Source organism: Xenia sp. Carnegie-2017, unplaced genomic scaffold (genome assembly GCF_021976095.1).
Source record: "Xenia sp. Carnegie-2017 unplaced genomic scaffold, XeniaSp_v1 HiC_scaffold_13, whole genome shotgun sequence".
Classification (NCBI taxonomy): Eukaryota; Metazoa; Cnidaria; class Anthozoa; order Malacalcyonacea; family Xeniidae; genus Xenia; species Xenia sp. Carnegie-2017.
In genome coordinates, this window is record NW_025813436.1 from 9,945,612 (window position 1) to 9,963,756 (window position 18,145).

The 18,145-nt window shown below is 34.7% G+C and overlaps 4 protein-coding genes across 7 annotated transcripts; 3 read left to right on the plus strand and 1 right to left on the minus strand.

Annotated features, from left to right (window-relative positions):
* Positions 1-980: 980 nt before the first annotated feature.
* LOC124447123 (phosphatidylinositol 3-kinase catalytic subunit type 3-like) lies at positions 981-9,743 on the plus strand. The gene is made up of 28 exons (XM_046998025.1): positions 981-1,114; positions 1,186-1,272; positions 1,346-1,447; positions 1,518-1,661; positions 1,743-1,866; positions 2,043-2,129; positions 2,231-2,326; positions 2,412-2,480; positions 3,195-3,299; positions 4,058-4,150; positions 4,269-4,325; positions 4,397-4,525; positions 4,594-4,690; positions 5,038-5,182; positions 5,286-5,379; positions 6,224-6,343; positions 6,430-6,535; positions 6,860-6,936; positions 7,004-7,075; positions 7,200-7,269; positions 7,338-7,402; positions 7,472-7,556; positions 7,697-7,771; positions 7,851-7,936; positions 8,202-8,284; positions 8,409-8,499; positions 9,292-9,417; positions 9,527-9,743. The coding sequence occupies exons 1-28, from the start codon at positions 1,047-1,049 to the stop codon at positions 9,539-9,541; spliced, it is 2,568 nt and encodes an 855-aa protein (XP_046853981.1). The 5' UTR covers positions 981-1,046; the 3' UTR covers positions 9,542-9,743.
* LOC124447332 lies at positions 9,674-10,898 on the minus strand. The gene is made up of 6 exons (XM_046998245.1): positions 10,744-10,898; positions 10,476-10,581; positions 10,256-10,353; positions 10,086-10,179; positions 9,906-10,010; positions 9,674-9,837 (listed from the first exon to the last, which is right to left on the minus strand). The coding sequence occupies exons 1-6, from the start codon at positions 10,890-10,892 to the stop codon at positions 9,706-9,708; spliced, it is 684 nt and encodes a 227-aa protein (XP_046854201.1). The 5' UTR covers positions 10,893-10,898; the 3' UTR covers positions 9,674-9,705.
* On the plus strand, positions 10,295-13,218 carry LOC124447195. Of its 3 annotated transcripts, none has more exons than XM_046998105.1 (4): positions 10,295-10,385; positions 11,362-11,636; positions 11,721-12,572; positions 12,819-13,218. In XM_046998105.1, the coding sequence occupies exons 2-4, from the start codon at positions 11,417-11,419 to the stop codon at positions 13,073-13,075; spliced, it is 1,329 nt and encodes a 442-aa protein (XP_046854061.1). In that variant the 5' UTR covers positions 10,295-10,385; positions 11,362-11,416; the 3' UTR covers positions 13,076-13,218. The 3 variants fall into 3 exon arrangements, with proteins under 3 accessions (XP_046854061.1, XP_046854053.1, XP_046854047.1); XM_046998097.1 differs by lacking the exon at positions 10,295-10,385 and adding an exon at positions 11,016-11,121 and having other exon boundaries at positions 11,350-11,636; XM_046998091.1 differs by lacking the exon at positions 10,295-10,385 and adding an exon at positions 11,016-11,121.
* LOC124447134 (zinc finger FYVE domain-containing protein 16-like) lies at positions 13,093-18,108 on the plus strand. Of its 2 annotated transcripts, XM_046998032.1 has the most exons (16): positions 13,093-13,392; positions 13,473-13,586; positions 13,748-13,847; positions 13,925-14,134; positions 14,521-14,763; positions 14,982-15,044; positions 15,139-15,309; positions 15,440-15,537; positions 15,639-15,768; positions 16,149-16,252; positions 16,331-16,426; positions 16,512-16,695; positions 16,788-16,874; positions 17,013-17,216; positions 17,290-17,570; positions 17,841-18,108. In XM_046998032.1, the coding sequence occupies exons 1-16, from the start codon at positions 13,093-13,095 to the stop codon at positions 17,976-17,978; spliced, it is 2,523 nt and encodes an 840-aa protein (XP_046853988.1). In that variant the 3' UTR covers positions 17,979-18,108. The 2 variants fall into 2 exon arrangements, with proteins under 2 accessions (XP_046853988.1, XP_046853989.1); XM_046998033.1 differs by lacking the exons at positions 13,093-13,392; positions 13,473-13,586 and adding an exon at positions 13,709-13,727 and having other exon boundaries at positions 13,797-13,847.
* Positions 18,109-18,145: the final 37 nt, after the last annotated feature.

Consider the following 18,145-nt stretch of genomic DNA (forward strand, 5'->3'; position numbering starts at 1 on the left):
GATGTCGGTCGCACAACTTTGTCGCTGAAAAAATATCGATTCAAAAATACACGCTGGAAGCAAAAATATTCAACAAAGTTTCACTTCGAAGTATTCAAAACACTAGCAGTCACCAACACACTGAAGTAAAAAGAAGAGAAAAACTTTGAAACTTAGAAACTTGCCGTTTTTTCCTGTCAAGTTTTTCTGGCCAAGAAAATACACCGTCGAAGGCACGCAGTTAAACGGCGAATTGCACAAAAACAACCGACGAAAAGATTTACAGTAAAACAATGCGTAACTATACATCAAACAAGGCTTTTGTCATTGAATTTATCAACATTTGAAGTACGTTTTAAAACAATAAATGAAAATTTCACTAACCTTCCTTTCACTTTCTAGTCTTGAGGGCATCTACCGTTGTGTAAAGTGATTGACGTGTATTAAGATCATTTGGTGGCCCGATTTCATTGGTTGATTTCGATGAACTTTATAATTGCTATTGGGTAAATTTTGAGCTCTTAGATCTCTGATTGGCTAAATTTCTACTAGTGTTAAATATTAAAAGTTATCCCAGATAAGTGAAAGGTACATTTGGTATATATTCTATACCTAATTTATCTTTAGGACGGATGTCGAAGTCTTTCTGCGTTCGTGAAGGACTATTTCTGAAAAAAAATGATTTAGTAAGCCAGTTTAACTCCGTGCGTTGTCTGTTTCCTGCTGGCAAAACGTAAACGGCAAGTCATTCATAGTAGTTTTGTACAATACTTACACTGATAATCTCATCTCTTTTACCTTCTAGGACGGTTATTATTATTTCCCGGGAGAAGTGGTATAAATTACATGTAGCCAAAGGATAATTTTATTATATAATGTGATGTTATGACTTGTTAGGTCTATTTTAATAATCTTGTTGTTTTGTTGATTTTACAATATAGAAAAGTCATCGAAGCATTCATGTAAATTTGAGTCGTTATCTCACCTCCCTCCCCGTTTGTTGAGCAGGAAACATAGGAACTACGAAGATCAAAACATGGTGTATCTAAAACGAAAATAGAAATAGCATGGCTGATAATGAACGCTTCTATTACGTTTATAGCTGTGATTTGGACGCTAATGTATCACTGAAAATGTAACGACGACAAAAACGGCACAGTTTGAGTTGTCTTTTCGATTAATACATTCATATTCTTTGATGTTTAGAGGAAATCTCGAGGGTAAAAGAGAAAAGAAGGATTATAGAACCTTAGTTGAAGATCCGCAACTACGATTTTCTGGTCTTTATCAAAGGTTTGTTAATCCTAACATTTTTTTAACGTGAATATTTTCCCGATTTATATATAACGATGTCCTTCCCTTTCAGTGAATATTCAGACTTATATGTAACCTGTCAGGTGTTTGCAGATGGCCAGCCAATAGGTTTACCAACAAGGACAGCATATAGACCATTTAACACTAGATGGAAGTTAGTGAAATGATTTGGAACTTAAAGAAATGCTCGACATCTTTTCCAGTATTTATATATTTATATGTAGTTGGAATGAATGGATAACTTTGCCATTGAGGTACAAGGACCTTCCTCGTTCATCACAAATTGCTCTTACAATATGGGACATATATGGTCCAAGGAAATCTCTCCTTGTTGGTGGAACGACTGTGTCTCTGTTTGGAAAGTCCGGGTAAGAAATGCTTCTATACACTATTCCTTACACACCTGCACTATTTGAGATTTATGTTTCTACCTATTTTATGGTACCCAGGATATTTAGACGAGGAATGCATGATCTGCATGTATGGCCTGATGTTGAAGCTGATGGCTGTGAACCATCAAAGACACCAGGAAAGACATCAGATCCTGATGACAAAATGTGTTTATTGGCCAAGGTCAGATGAAGATTCCAATTATTTCATCGAATTATACAATCTTCATCAAAGTATATGACCGAATTATACGATCGTCATCCACAAGCATCTTTAATTTTTTCATAGTTGTCTTGTATCTGTTAACAGCTTGGGACTGATTTGTAGTCAACTTGCTTTTGTTTTAATTCTGATTTTAGCTAAGCAAGAAGCATCACAAAGGTCGAATGTGCAAAGTTGACTGGCTTGATAGATTGACTTTCCGAGAAATTGAAATGGTGAACGAGGTGAAAGGAAAACTTTTTTTCTATCATTTATTGTCTGTATTTCAATATGTAAAATAAAACAAAATTGTTAATAGAGTTATTTGCTGACTCGCATCTTTCAGAAAGAAAAACATAGACTGGATTCCATGTTCCTTATGGTTGAATTCCCAACAATTGTTGATGATGGTTTGAGCTATGCTGTTGTATATTATGAAAAGGTTTTGTCAGAATTATTCTTATCAAATTCATCCAAAGACTATTTGTGTTTTACTTATGAATTTTGTCTGCCATTGCATATTCCAGCACTCCGATGAAAAAGAATTTTATCTTAATCCAGAGATTGTTAAAATACATGATCCAGAGTTATTACAGGTCTGGCATATCAAACATAGCTTTTAATTCAAACTGTGTTTTTCCACCGGTCATTTTAGGTATTTCTGTTTGATTATAAATATAACTTGGTCTCTCCCTTGTCTGCATAGCCATGGACAATTGATAATTGACTAGCCCTTATTGATACATCCGTTATCACGTTTGATTTAAATATAATTTCAACAGAAAACAATCATGTAGAGTATGTGTATATATGAATAAAGGCTCTTGAACTTAGTTTTTGAAAGTTCATAGTGGGAAATGTTGAAAAATAGTTCTGGACGATATAGCGGTAATCTGGGAACTAATCTTTGCATTTTCATTTATAAATAGTTAAAATTACACCGTTTGTTGCTTGAATTTTTATAGATAATGGGATGACGATCGCATATTGGCGACATATACAAAATATATTTTTCATTTTTAATATGCTAAGTAGATGATCGCGTTAATTATTGATTAAATTTTACGACATTAACTTAACCTGCGTATATCGCTCGTTCTGCATGCATCTTGATAACTATAAAAACCAACATTGCTTCTTTAAACCACTTAACGAAGTCTTCGTATTTCTTGGTAATGTCCAAGTTTTTTTGCTGGCTTTGAAATGATGCAGTTTGTGTTGATTATTTGCCTAGACACATGACTTATTCTCGTTTGAGCATCTAAATAAGGTGCTTCTTTATATGAACTTGTACACTTTATTTCTTTCAGGAGAATCTAGTCGAGACAAAACATCACAAATTAGTTCGAAGTGTCCGCAGTGGAGCTATTTCTCACGATATGAAACCGAATGCTGCGGTCAGAGACCAACTTAATGTAAGTACGATGACTATCTTTCCTGTTGTAATAAATTGTTGAAATAATTGTTTCTGCGAAATTGAGAGGGAAGCATTAGTTACATTTAGCGTTGTATATAACTCAAAATATTTTGCTATTACTGTGCTGTAATATTTTTTTTTGTGAAAATATTTATCCACAGTCCATTTATGCGTGATAATTTATCCATTTGTTATATGGTTTTGTACCTTTCTATATAGCCAAGCATATTCCAGGACCTCTTTCTGCATATTATTCAACTTTTATACACGCAACATGTACATACTTCGCACACGACTTTTCTCAAAATGTTTCGGACATTTTATGTACTCGTACATTGCTCGTTTTCCTTGGAGTTTAATTGTTACTCTTTAATTTAAGTTGAAAAGAATTTTTCTGAAGTATTCAGTGTGAATATTGATCGAAACTGCGTTGCTTTTCATTGAAACAAAACACTCTGTGGGATAGCAAATTAATAACAACGAATTTTAAGACAAAAGTTTTCAACAAAATTTGATTCGTGCGATATTTGAAACGCACTATTTGTTGAGTTTTGTTGGAATTGAGTTTGAGCAAATATAGTTTTTAATAGTCTAGTTTATGTTTCTCAATGTTACCGCCTAAAGTCGAGAACTTTTCACCTTTTGTCTTATGTTGTTTAATAAAATACGCTGCTCTGTTCACGGGACCAAGTTACGTACGTGTTATGCTTGTGACGTCATCTTGCTATGTAATGTTGTGATTTTGAAATATTTCAGCAAATTGTTGGTTACCCTCCCAGCAAGATTTTAACTTCAGAAGAAAAAGATTTGCTCTGGCAGTTTCGATTTTATCTATCCAGTCAAAAAAAGGTTCGTTTAATAATCAGTCCATAAAACTATATAATAATTTTAATCGGCTTGCTCCCAGTTAAAGATTATTTGCTTCCTTTTTTTTACGATAATATTGACAAAATAGCGTTCATCGTAGGCTTTGACGAAGTTCTTGAAATGTGTTGAATGGAACGAGGCTTCAGAAGCTGGACAGGTCAGTTATATCATTTTATTCTTCATAAAACCCGTTTATTTACTAAAGCAAATTTACTCTGTCTTACGCAGGCTCTTGATCTTATGCATAAGTGGAGTTTAATTGATGTTGACGACGCGCTGGAATTACTAAGCCCGCAATTTACTAACCCAGCAGTCAGAATTTATGCTGTATCGAGACTTCGTGAAGCTAATGATGAAGTGTGTTATTGTATGACTTGATCATTGTTGATAATGCTACCCAACTGTGTATTTTCATATCGTTTTAGGATCTTCTGTTATACTTACTGCAATTGGTTCAGGCATTAAGATATGAACCTGATGTAGGTAGTAATACTGCACTGATTCAAGAGTTCTTGACCCAAGGTAATTTTTAATTGTTCTAAGCCGTGAAGAGAACTGGTTAAGCATCGAGGAGGACTGGGGAGGCAGTAAGGAGGGTTGGGGAGGCAGTAAGGAGGACTGGGGAGGCAGTAATGAGGGTTGGGGAGGCAGTAATGAGGACTGGGGAGGCAGTAAGGAGGACCGGGGGAAGCAATAAAGAGAACTGGGGAGGCAGTGAAGAGGACCGGGGAGACAGTGAGTAGGATCAGGGAGACAGTGAGGAGAAAATGGGAGTAAAAGTATGGAGGCAGTGAGGAGAACTGGGGAGACATTGACAAGGACTTGGGAGACTGAGTAGGACGGCATGAATTCACGAAAACTGGCTTTAGAGGATGACAAAACGGAGGGTAAACCTGCACCGGATGTTGATATATCAGATAATTTGAAATCTGTAGAAGAAAAAGGTTCATATCTTGAGGCATTCCTTATATGGCGAGCAAGTCGGAGTGATATTCTAGCGACGTTTCTTTACTGGTTTGTAAACATATTAATGAATATCGGTACCTACTTACTCGTAGTAGGTCTTTCAAAATGATCAACTGTTTAATTAATCATTTTTATTCCTGTTTTATTATAGGTATCTTCGTGTAGAAAGCAGTGAAGACAACTCCAGTAAAGCTTATGTTCTTTACAGTAAAATAATTCGTCGTTACATAAAGTTTTTAATCCAGGTATAAAACGCTGTGCTAAATTTTCAAAACATGAAAATATTATTTCTTCGAAATCGTTTTATCCTCTTATCAAGCTTCGTTTTAACCCGAAAACATCGTTGATATTATGTAGTGAAATATATACTGAGGTTTTGACGTATTTTCTATCTCTTTTAAGTTAGATTTCTAAAATTATGTGTTTTGAAAGTTATAAAACGCTTAATCCTTTCACGAATTTTTCGATAAAAAATAAGAATTTTTTATCGAAAAATTCGTGAAAGGATTTTGGAGAGCGGCATCCGGGCATCTTTATATATCCAGATAAGTTGATGTAACACGATGTTTTTGTGGGGGGTGTCAGTGCATGCTGGGAAGGTTTGTAGCATACTTATAAACATGACATACAATTGAGTAGTCGAACCATAAAACTTCTTGTTCTATCATTGTTCTACACTGCGTAAAAATTGACAAAATTGTTCGTTGAGTAACGTATGATTAGCGTTGTTATCATGACTCGGCAACATTTTTAAATCATCAATCGGTAAGAACATTGATCCAAATGTATTGTTAACGATTGCTAAACAATTAACCTTGATGCAACATGTTTAAGCAGTATGTGAACATTGTTGATAGAACAAGCATGTTTACTGTTGTGACAACAATATTGTTTCAGCTTTGTTCATTGAACAATCGTCCACAAGTACGATGACAACTTGCATCAATTTGATGATTTTTACGCCTGTACGTTTAAATGTAAAAAGAAATGAAATTGTCCTGCATCTATGTCAATGCTTCATGTATTCTTCACAAAGAAGGAATCTTTTTTTGTAAGTTTTTCTATTGTTCATCATTTTTTTCATCTTAGGATGCTGTTCCAGCCAAGGTTCGCAAAGCAAGGATATTGAAAAGGCAGCAGCAATTTAATGATAAGTTAGTTGCAATCATGAAAAACGTCGCTCAGTTCAGTGGAAACAGAAAGAAAAAGGTTCTTCTGTAAAAATGTTATCTTCTGGCTTTATATTGAGCATGTGTTAATTGTGGTTTAATCGTTGTAACTATCGCATTGTACAGATTGAAAAATTACAGACTATTCTTGATAATCCTGAGTGGTTTGACATCAAAGAACCTTTACCTCTACCACTTGATCCTAACGTCAAAATAACTGGAGTTGTTGCCGGTAAGTGGCCTGGAACTGAATTACTGAAATCACTTAATGTCTATAAGGGGTTGTTCTTGTGAGTAAAGATAGCGGTATGACGTATGAGGTGTAGGGTGGTTTACAGTAACCCGTATGCTTTGCCAGGTGTATTGAAGTGGCTTACGATAGCCGCATCAGGCTCGTATTTACACACAAAAGAAGATTCTCCTCAAGACTTTTATCTCCAACACTTGTTAACGTCAATATAAACCAGCTACTATGGCAAATTTAGTTTTGATAAAATCAATAGATCATCTTTCTTTACGTTTTTTAACTCTGTTTTATGCTTTCAAACCAATTTAGAAAAGACGTCGTTGTTCAAAAGCGCCATGATGCCTGCGAAATTTACTTTCAAAACGGTCGAAGGCAAAGAATACATTGTACGATAAATTTTTATTTGTTGTATATTGCTTGACTTCATTTCAATCTAATTTTCTTTTCCCGTAGGCAATTTTCAAAAATGGTGATGATTTGCGACAGGATCAACTTATTCTTCAAATCATACGACTCATGGACAAGGTAGTCAAAAATTCTTCAAAAGCTGTTGATTATTTCGTTAAAGAATACGTTTTGTAGTTGTTGCCTCAAGAAATACGTTCGTAAAATGCTTCATTAAAGACATGGATGAAATTTCATTGTTTAGTTGTTGATGCTTGAGAATCTTGATTTAAAGTTAACTCCATATAACGTGCTGGCTACAAGTACGAACAGTGGTAAGCTTTTGGTTTTTTTATTTTAATGCAAGAGAGCAGGAGCTTATGATTCTCCTGTTTGTATTTAGGGTGTGTGCAGTTCATTCAGTCTTGTGCTGTTGCTGAAGTTCTTGCTACAGATGGCAGCATACAGGTTTCTCACTACAAGAACGCTTCGTTCAATTTTATTTCATTCCATAAATTTACCTGTTTTATATTTTAGAATTTCTTCCGTAAACACAGTCCTTCTGAAGGCTCTTCCTATGGTATCAGTCCCGATGTTATGGACACATATGTAAAAAGTTGTGGTGCGTTCTTTAAAACTTTTATTATGACTCGTAGGTACAGCTATCCTGCACTGAGTTTACAATTTATCATCTAATCATTCTTAACATTTTACTTGGGTAACATTTTTGTTTATGTTTGCTTTAATGTCGTCTTTATGTAGCTGGTTATTGTGTCATTACATACCTTCTTGGGGTGGGCGATAGGCATTTGGACAACCTAATGCTCACAAAATCTGGTGAGTTCTTTCCACCGTCTAATTTGAGGCTGTAAAATATCAGCAAGGATCATTTAAATCGGGGCTTATTACATTTAAGGCAATCTTTTTCACATTGATTTTGGCTACATTCTTGGTCGCGATCCTAAACCTCTTCCTCCTCCTATGAAATTGAGTAAAGAAATGGTAAAAATTGTTACTTATACTTGTCAACATCCCTACGAGAAAATCCTATTATTTTTCTTACTGTCAATGTACAAGATCTGTATTGTAATTATTATAGTTGTCAATATATGGTTATAAGGTTCGTAGATAACAAGAAAAGCACTCTCTTTCTTTTGTATTCTTATGTTTATGTTCATAGTCAATTTTCCAACGTTTTCTTCAATTTTATGTCCTAATTTAAGTCGCGAAACTGCTCTGTCGCAAGTGAATTATGTTTTTGTTGTAGGTTGAGGCGATGGGAGGAGCTCAGAGTGAATTGTATCAAGAATTTCGACGTCAATGTTATACAGCATTTTTACATCTACGCAGGTCCAAAATACAACTTTCTTTAGTATTTCTTCTTTACATTTGTTTATTTTCTGAGCTGTTTTAGAGTTTGTTTACATACGTACCCATTATCGCAACTAAAAGCTTTCTTTTTTATATGTGGTAGGTCGGCGAATTTAATCCTTAATCTTTTTGCTTTAATGGTTGATACGAATGTTCCAGATATTGCTTTGGAACCCGACAAGACTGTCAAGAAGGTAACAATGAAGAGTTTATCATTGCATTGCAACAGAACTGGTTTGGTCCTCATAATGGAATATATTTTTAAGCTATAATTGAGATTTGTGACAGCTAAGCATGTGAAAGGCTGAGAAAAGTTGAGAATGGGTAGTTGGAGTGAGTAGAAAAGAGAGAATCAGGAGTGAGAATATTTGAAGCACTGCAAAATTCACGATGATTGGAGAGAAATTGAAAGAGACAAGGTCGCAGTGGTTTGGAAAAGTAATAATGAGAGAAAAGGATAATGTTGGGGAAGACATGTGTTGAAGACGGCATTGCTAGGGAAGAGAGGAAAAGGAAGGACATGTTGGATAGAGGTTTATGAATGTAATGAAATGTAAGGAGTGATGGAAAATTGTAAAATGGAAATAAAATACTGAAGAGTAAAAACGCCTCGTGGTTAGCCCAAATAATGAGCAACCTAAAGATGAAGATGAAGAATGAGGTTTTAATTCTTACATTATATCTTAGTTGTACAGCATTTTGTTATGGTGACCGTAAGACATGTTTATATGACGTTTGTTTCATAGTAACTTTAATACAATCTTTCAAACTAAAATTCTCTGAGAGTCTAATTGAATATATGAATATATACCGCCCCCCCCCTCCCCAAATTAACGTTCTAGTTTTGCCCCTGGACGCTTCGCCATGAACTTTGTTCTTGTTCATGAATCAATAAACATTGTTTTACTCTTCCATCACCAGTCACCATCATGTAATTGGAAGGAGACGGAAGAAATAACTTTTAATCAATTTATTTTTTGTTTCAGCTTGAAGCAAAGTTTCGTTTGGATCTTTCTGATGAAGAAGCTGTACATTATCTACAATCATTGATTGATGAAAGTGTTGGTGCTATGTTTGCTGTTGTTGTTGAACAAATCCATAAATTTGCTCAGGTATTCGCATGTATTCTTTCATTTCTTTTATTTTTGTCTGTCCCATTGTAATCATATATTTTTCTTCTTGTATTCCTCTACAAGTAATTCTTAATGCTTATATTTTTAGTATTGGAGAAGATAGTTTGGCAAATGAGGTAAACTACAAGGAATGAGAAATGGTGATGTAGGTTGGCAGAAACTGTCATAAATATAATGTATCTTGTAGGATATTTTTGTCTGTTTCATGTTAGCATACATAAAGAATTTACTTAAATTTCACCTGGCATTTTTTATTTAAATATATTACTATTTACAGTTAAACATATTTACAATGCTTAAATCAACTTCTTGTGTCATAGATTCAATATCTGTTATAAGATCTTCTAGAGATTCCTGTCCATTATCAGTTGATGTCAAAGAATCGAAACTCAATGCCATCTAAAATGTCAGCAATATATCACACATGTTCACAGCAATCCATAAGAATCACTAAAAACCCCCCTCACCGTTTCCAAGTCATGATGTTTATTCACGATTTTCTTCTCTCGGTCTAATATTTCTGTTTTTATAAACATTGCTTCTTGTTTCAATCCATCATTGTCTTGTCTTATCTAAAAATTCACACTATGAAATAAGTTGTTGCAAGGATTACCTGATTTTAATGCACAGATAATTCAATCATTGACCTTCTCTAGCATTCCTTTGAGTTTATCACGATATTCCATCTTCACAGTTACAACATGGTCTACAATATCTTTGCTTGGGTCACCTGATGGTCTCCTAATAATGTATTCAATGTCCTACATTAAGTGTTTCCACCATGAGAATAGAATGGGCTCATTATCATATATGTTACCATGGATTTTCAACACTTGGTGCATTTTTAACTAGATCGTCCAACTGTTCACAAAGTTCACGGAAATTTTCTTGCTGAAACATCAAATCCACTTCTTCCTTTATGTAATATTTTTAAAAATATGATTATGGTAAGTTGAAATGTAATTTAAATTTTAAAAAGGCAGCGCAATATTGCAGATTCTGTGTATTAAGCCTGTTCAGTACGTTGGATGTTTTACCTTCATATTCGTTTGTAAATTTTGTATAAGTTGTGGCAAAACACTGTCAAAGACAAAAGGATTCTTTTCCCTAACATCTGACAGACAAGCAACAAATTTTTCAAACCTAAAGAAAGCATGAACATTTGCATTAAGATTGAGCAAATGGTGAAATTGAATATCTGTTGATCAATGATCATAAGATCATGGACAATTTTGGTCAACTGGTTGTACAGTACATGACATGAATGTAATTTTAAATTTCTAAAGTAAAATATTTGAGCTTCACCTTGCCGGAGAAAAAAATTTTTCTAGGCTCTTTGCAAGAATACTTTTCGTTAGACTAAATTTATCGCACAAAGTTTTATCAGAGTCGCTATCCTTAGCAGATATAGTGTTTTCATTGAAATTACTTTGAACTTCCCGCTTATCAGCCATATTGGATTTGGAACTGACTTTGACTCATTTCCATCCGTTAGAATGTACCAATGGCATCTAGAAATGTCGCTAATATCTAGGAAAACTTGGAAAATGTGCCCTCCCCCCTGAAATAACAATCTCCCGTTGTTTTACTTATTTTGCGTGCAGTCTGCTTAGATTATATTGCTTTTCTTGCTTAAAAGTTTCTGTTTCTTTGATAAATCTCTCGTCCATTGTTTGAAATAATGTAAGTGCTTCTTATGGTGTATAGTTTATCGTAGAATTTGTTTGCTGAGCCTCGTTTATCTTAGTTTCATTTTCTGCTTGTTTGTTTATGAAATAATTGCTATTGTGTTAAATTCAGCCTCCACGTTGTATTTTTAACATTCTGATCGAAGCAATTTATTAAGAAATGAATAATTTAGTAGGAGGTACAAGATAACTGATAAAATGGCTATTTTTATGGATTTTATAGCTCTTTTTATAGATCAAAGGCCAGACATCTGCTGTTCCAAGCTTTTTCCAGTTTTACAACTAAGACAATGGAAGAAGAAATTAAGGCAAAATTAGCCAGCCTGGATGCTGATACACTTCGTCAGTTATTACACAGCATGATTGCAAACAAATCGGAAAATTTAACTCCATCAGATCAAGAGGAAATCTCTTATGATCCAAATCTTAATGAAGCATCAGAAACAGTTCATAATAAAGATGAATCGAGTGAAGTAGTCGAGGAAACAAGTTCTAATCATGACAGTCCACGTAAGGCATTGGCTAGTGCATTTTGAATAGACTTGAGTTTTTCTGGGTTTAAAAAAATGAAAAAATGACTTTCTTTTAACTTAGATGTGGAGGCAAACAAGAATGAAGAGAAAAATGAAAAATCATCGCTTAATGATTCAAATTTGATGTCAAATGAAAATTTATCAATTAATTTTCAAAATCACCAATTAAAAGAAGATGAAGCAGTGCCACATGAAAACTCCCAAACAACACCCCAACCATCTTATTCTTCACCAATTACCAAAGATACACATTTGAATGATGCTTCTTTGGATGATCATCAGAATCCTGAGATCCTAACGCAATTTCCAAGTCCTACAGAGCCTACCGATCATGAAAACAATAAATCCTTTGCACAAGACATTGGAGATAATGGAGAAGAACATGGCGACTTGAACAGTTTCACAAAACATGAACAAGAGGCTGTTTCTTCAAGTACTTTACCAGTCAAAGAAATTACCAATACAAAACAAGCAAATACACAAGAATCAGATCTTGATGATGTACTTGTAAACAACAATGATGACACAGGAAACATAGAAAGTTCATGTGAACCTGCAACACATCCATCTTATGAAAAATCAAAAATAAATGAAAAGACTCTCAAACCTGAAGATGAAATAATGCTCAATAACACAACTCCAGTTTCTTTTCAAGCATCAAACATAGAGGAGGTGAAGGATGAAAAAACAGCTATTTCAATGCTGTCAAACAATCCCACAGAAACTTTTTTATCAAGTGCTTATCCATCAGAAATCCCTCCAGTTATAATATCGCTATCTAGTTTGAGTGATTATCTTCCTGAGGATATGACAATACCAACCTTAGATAACTCGATTCTCACTCTTGCTTTAAGACCGAAGATTATCTTAAAAGATGGCTTTGCTGTCATGGTATTTGAGAAATTTTGTTATGGTTAGTGGAGTATTTTATGCAGCAGTTTGTAGCAGAATATTTTAACTAAATTACAATCATGCATTTAAGAAAAAAGTTATTTTTAAAAGGAAGTGATAGTACAGTAAATGCTTGATTCCAGTTTGTTTGATAATCATTCTTGTATAATGCAAATATGACATTAGTAACAGCAATAAAATTTCATTATTGACTTTGAATAATTCTTAGCAGACCATTGAAACAAACATGTTTTCTTCTTCATTTCAGACAAACACGAAACAGCCTCCAGTGACTTGAGTTCGTTGAAAGCATCTAACTGTGACTTGAAGAATGTCCAATTGCTTTCAAAGCAAGCTGTAAAATATGACGCTGAAAAGGATTCTTATGATAAACATGAAGAAGTTGGAGGAATTTCGTCGTTGGAACAAGATGGAGAAGTAAAAGAAGATGATGACAACACGATATTTGAAAACGAGTTGAAATCTAGGGAGAAACACAGGAACTTGATGGATACTCTGGGGTAAAAAATCCAGCGCAACAAATGCATGAACAACAAGTATGTACTTCGCAACAGCTGCAACCCCAACAGCTGCAACCAAATCATACCCAACCACAACAGTATCTCCAACAACCTCAACAATTACATTCTCAACAACAACTTCAATTGGAAGAAGAAAATGGCAGTCAACTCGCATTAGGTACCAGTCAACTCCCATTAGGTACCAGTCAACAGTATACCCTTGAACAAAAGCCTATCCCAAGATCATCTTCACTACCCCAACAGCTCCCCAGCACTTCGATATCACATCAAGATACGTCACCAAAGCCAATCAACTTCCTGGTGAGACTCTTGAATGATATAATGTCTTTTTCTCTAACGTTTTGTATAGACATGATTGATGACGTAATGGGATATTTTAGCCCGGTCTAAGAGCACCAGTATGGATGAAAGATGAAACTGTCACAAGTTGTACATATTGTGGTAAATTATTCTCCATCACCCGACGCAAACATCATTGCCGTGCCTGTGGAAAGGTATTTTTCTTTGAAATGAAATGTAAAAATGTAAAGTGATTTTATTTCCTCTAGATTCAAAGGCTTCAATTCAAATTTAGAACTAATGCCGTATTTCTTGATTGTACTACCTGTTAATTGTTGGATCCATCTCTTAAAACGGTTTGTTTTGCGTATTATAGATATTCTGCAGCGATTGCTGTGATCAACTCGCTCAACTGCCTTATTTAGGCAAAGAAATAGCAAGAATTTGTGTTTACTGCACACGTTTGATTAAAAAAGGTTTACTATCGACGTTTGGAAATTGTACATTCATCTTATTTTTTACATTTCTGTATACGTTGTTTTTATTTTTACAGCTCGTGCTGAAAGAGTAAGATTGCAAAACGAGGCAAAATCTCGTCAGTCGTCCATAAAACCGATAAAACAACAGCAAACGACAATGTCTACTGGCCTGGTATACTTGCCGGGGGAACGTTTTAATCCTCCTTCACAGAATAACTCACAGGAACGGAACTACTTTATGCCACAAACGCTTTCTACCTCACCTGAAAATAATTTCAACCCAGGTAAAGCTCAATACTCTAGTTATTTATAGTTCCGTTTGTTAGATTATTTCGTATACTTTCAACTTTTCTTCCTTATGTCACATGACATGAGATTGTCTTTACTAGAAGAACAGTTTAGGACCGGCAAAAATGTCTAAATCGAAAGTCAGCTGAGTTTATATTTCATGATCCCATCTGGATTTCGACGTTCTAATCTAGTTGTCCGGTAGAAATAAAGTTTTAAGTTTCTTTGTGACCACTGGATTTGTAACATATTACATCAATCTAGCTAGAACAATCCTGAGTTATTCTTTAATTTAATTCTTCTTCAAGTTTTGTCCTATATTAATGTTGGATCAATTTGAGATAGTCCTTATATACATTATTAACCATTATGTTATGTTTAGATGTGTCCAGTTCATTGCAACAAGTTGACAACTGGTCGTTAATGAACGACGAAACAATGTCTAACATTGACTCAATTCAAGAAACCGCTGATTCGACAGCACAGCATTTTTATAATGCTTCAAACGCTTGGAAAATCCCCACTCGTCCTGTTGGACTAACGATCACGTGGACAAGTCGTGAATCAAGCGTGGTGACGGAAGATCAAAGAAAACGTTTTAAGAATTTGAACAAAGCATTAAAGAGTATGTTGCCCATTTCTTGTGTGAAAATAAGACTTATGACAACATTACATTTTTTCATATTGATGGATAAATTACTCCATTAGAGCAATCAAAGTTGGCACCAGTCTTCTTGAAATTTACCCGGGTTGTTCAATGGTAACCTGGAAGATAGAAAAAGAGAAACATCGCACTTCCTCTAAAATTATGTTTAATTGAATTGTGTTTATTAAATATTTTAGATCCTGAAGGGGCTATTGTTCAGGTTGCAGATCGTCTGACCGTATCGACAAAAGTGATTAGAGGTTTGCAGTCTTTGACTCATCAAAACAATAAAATTTTCATTGTTTCCTTGATGTTTTAATGCATGAAATGACTGCTTTCTTTTCGTTTCTTTAGTGACGATCAAACAAGAACTTCATGATGCTTGGTTTATGTTTAGCAAAGGATTTGAAAACTTTGGTCAAAATGAAATTGCCTTCTTTTTGGAAAAACGAATCGCGGAGGATGTTTTTCCATTTGAAATGTTTAAAATATTCCGTACTCTTTATTCCCTGACTTCAAAGCAAGGTATGTTGAGCCTTTAATGTCGTGAATGGTTTTTGAGTGTCAAATTATCTGTCTCATCATAAACTATCCCGTGATAAACGAGGGTAGCTTTATCTTTCGATTTTTGTTTAGAAAAATTATTTTAATTCAGGTCAAAGATTTCGACATTGTAATTACTTGGCATTCAGCAATTCTTTACTGGGTAGCGAAGAAAATGTTGGCTTCTTGTTCATTTCGGCGAAAAAACTGGTAATCTGTCAGTATTTCTTGAATTAACCGTTTCCATTGATGTTTGCATCTTCTTTTGGACATTAACTTTCATTCAAACCACTAAATTTATTTTTTTTTAGCCAAATGTCGTTCGACATTACATAAACGGGAACTCTGCAATCGTTGGAATTCTTTTGAAGTACACGGAACTGGCATGTGCTCGGTATATACCAGCAAGATTACTCAATGCTTTGGGTGCTCAACAACAAAGTTAGTTCATTATTATTATTTTTTTTCGATGAAATGAAAGTTTATTGTGGCGTTCAGCAATGGCGCGATTCTCTCAAAGACTTGTCGTATATCAACAAGCAAATTGTTTGAATCAAAGAATCTGGTGCACCCCATAGAGGGACTGTTGTTATTTAATGTTGTGGTAAATTGTAGGACATCAAATTTTCAGTCATTAAAGCCATCTACTATTATCTGTCGGAGGACTTCACAAGCCTACATGACCAACTTCCTTAAACTTTAGCTGAATTCATTTCAGTTATCGAACGAGCAACGAATGCCTATTTCTGAAAAATATCGATTTGCTGTAATGTATCATTGTCTTTAATTTAATGAACGTAGCGGGATATTTTTTATTTCAGCGTTTCCATCGCCCGCGATAAGCTCAAGAGACCGTCCTTTTGTGGTCAATTTACCGTCTGATGAAATTTTTTACTCGACATTTGTTGCGTTTAATCAGTTTCTGGTATGTGTCTCGAGATGTGACGACATCTGACCTTCCCACCATCCTTCAGTCGTTTAACGGTGTTTCATTTTCTTGTAGAACAATAAAATTCCACAAGTTTTGATTCCCGAGGTGCATATTTTGAAATCAAACAGTCGAGTTATCTTGGAGCTACCGTTTCTATATCAGACTGAGGTACGTTCTGATCTCGCTAGGTATCATGGGATCACTTTAAACAATTTTGTATATACATATAAGATTTCAATGAAATTTTGTATAGGTTTTAAGTATGCTTGATGCTTTATTGGTGAAAGATGACGAGCCAGTGACGATACCTATAGCTGGTGACATCGTTCCTCAAGCCAGCGGTCATTTTGTCTATACTGTTAACAACGCTACGTCGAACAGAAGGGGTTTCGTTGTACTGCAAAATAGCGATCAGTCGGTGGAGCCTGGGAGCCAGTGTGAGTGGTTCATAAATTTTATGTTTACTACGTATCTACAACATTGTAGCAAATGTAAAGACTTTTTCATTCACCATGTTTTTGTAATTTAGTCCTGGCATTCAGTGCTATTTTATTGATTTTTAACCTTGGTGATGCTTCAAGTTCACGCAAGAGATATGGTATTGAAGTTATCGAAGGTTAGTAGTACTAATTACTCAGCAGTACACTACTTTTTTTGTTATTAACCTTACTGTCAAGTTAACATACAGCTTAAATGTTTAAAAACAAGACACAACATGTACTAACTCGTGTTTCAAACAATTCATCCATTTTAGATGGTATTAAAGTAACATTAAAAGATCGTCAAGCCAGAGAAATACGACAAGCCATCTACGAAGGAACTAATTGTTCGTTGTCTATCGGTGATACCGCTGACTCCAATGATCAGTTTATCTTGCGTTGGACTGGAGATACTTGTCCTAGTGTGGTCGAGAGTCCAAATCCAGTTAGAATTGTTCAGGATGTCAGACCAAATAGAAGTATTTTTTTTGTTTGTGAATAATTTCATCTTTATTGTAGATATTTCTTTCGAATGTTTCAAAATTTCCACAGGTTACTATTCAACTGCAGTACAAACGCAGTCGGCAGTCCGGACTGAAGCAGGTCAAACCAACGTCATAATTGATCGTGTTAAAACAAGAGAAATCGAAGCTGCCATTATGAAAAAGCTTATTTCATCAAGTGATTGCAATCCTCAGGAAATTGTTAATCAATTGGAGACGAACGTCAGACAAGCTTGTGGGACTTCTTTGCTAACGTTTGCCAATAGACTGAAAATACACGCTGAGAAACGCTTAAATATAACTCTGTCCTTGGGTCCAGGAAATTTTAAGGTAAACACCGTTGAAATGAATTTAAATAATTTAATAATTAATATAATTAATATAGATAATCAACACTTAACCAACTTTTATTTTACGAACTAGAACTGTTAGTTCTTAACTATCCTTCATATGGCTTGTAGGATCTTGTTTAAATCATCTGCTTTATGTTTAGTTTCATCACAGGCATGAGACGTTAACCTAGTCTTAAGTCACTTGTTATTGATCTAAAACTGTGTTTTTTGTTGTTTCATTTGAATTCATTTGTTTTTCGTATTCTAGAAATGGTCGATTGGTCCCAATAACCAACCAATTAATCTTGCTCGTTCTCTGCAACTTGCTTTGAGTGAAGTAAATGTTCCAGCCGTAAACGACAATATTGTATTTGTTTTCAACGTAATTCTTCAAAAGAAAAATTAGTCTATTTATACTCTATTTTATAACGAATATCACATGATAGATAAAGAATCCGCGGAGGAGTGACTTTTTACAGAAATATGATTTAATTGCTTTGCCAATTGGGCCAAATATTAAAATGAATGCAATATTACGAATGTATCCGATTATTTCCGACGTTGTCCCGAGGT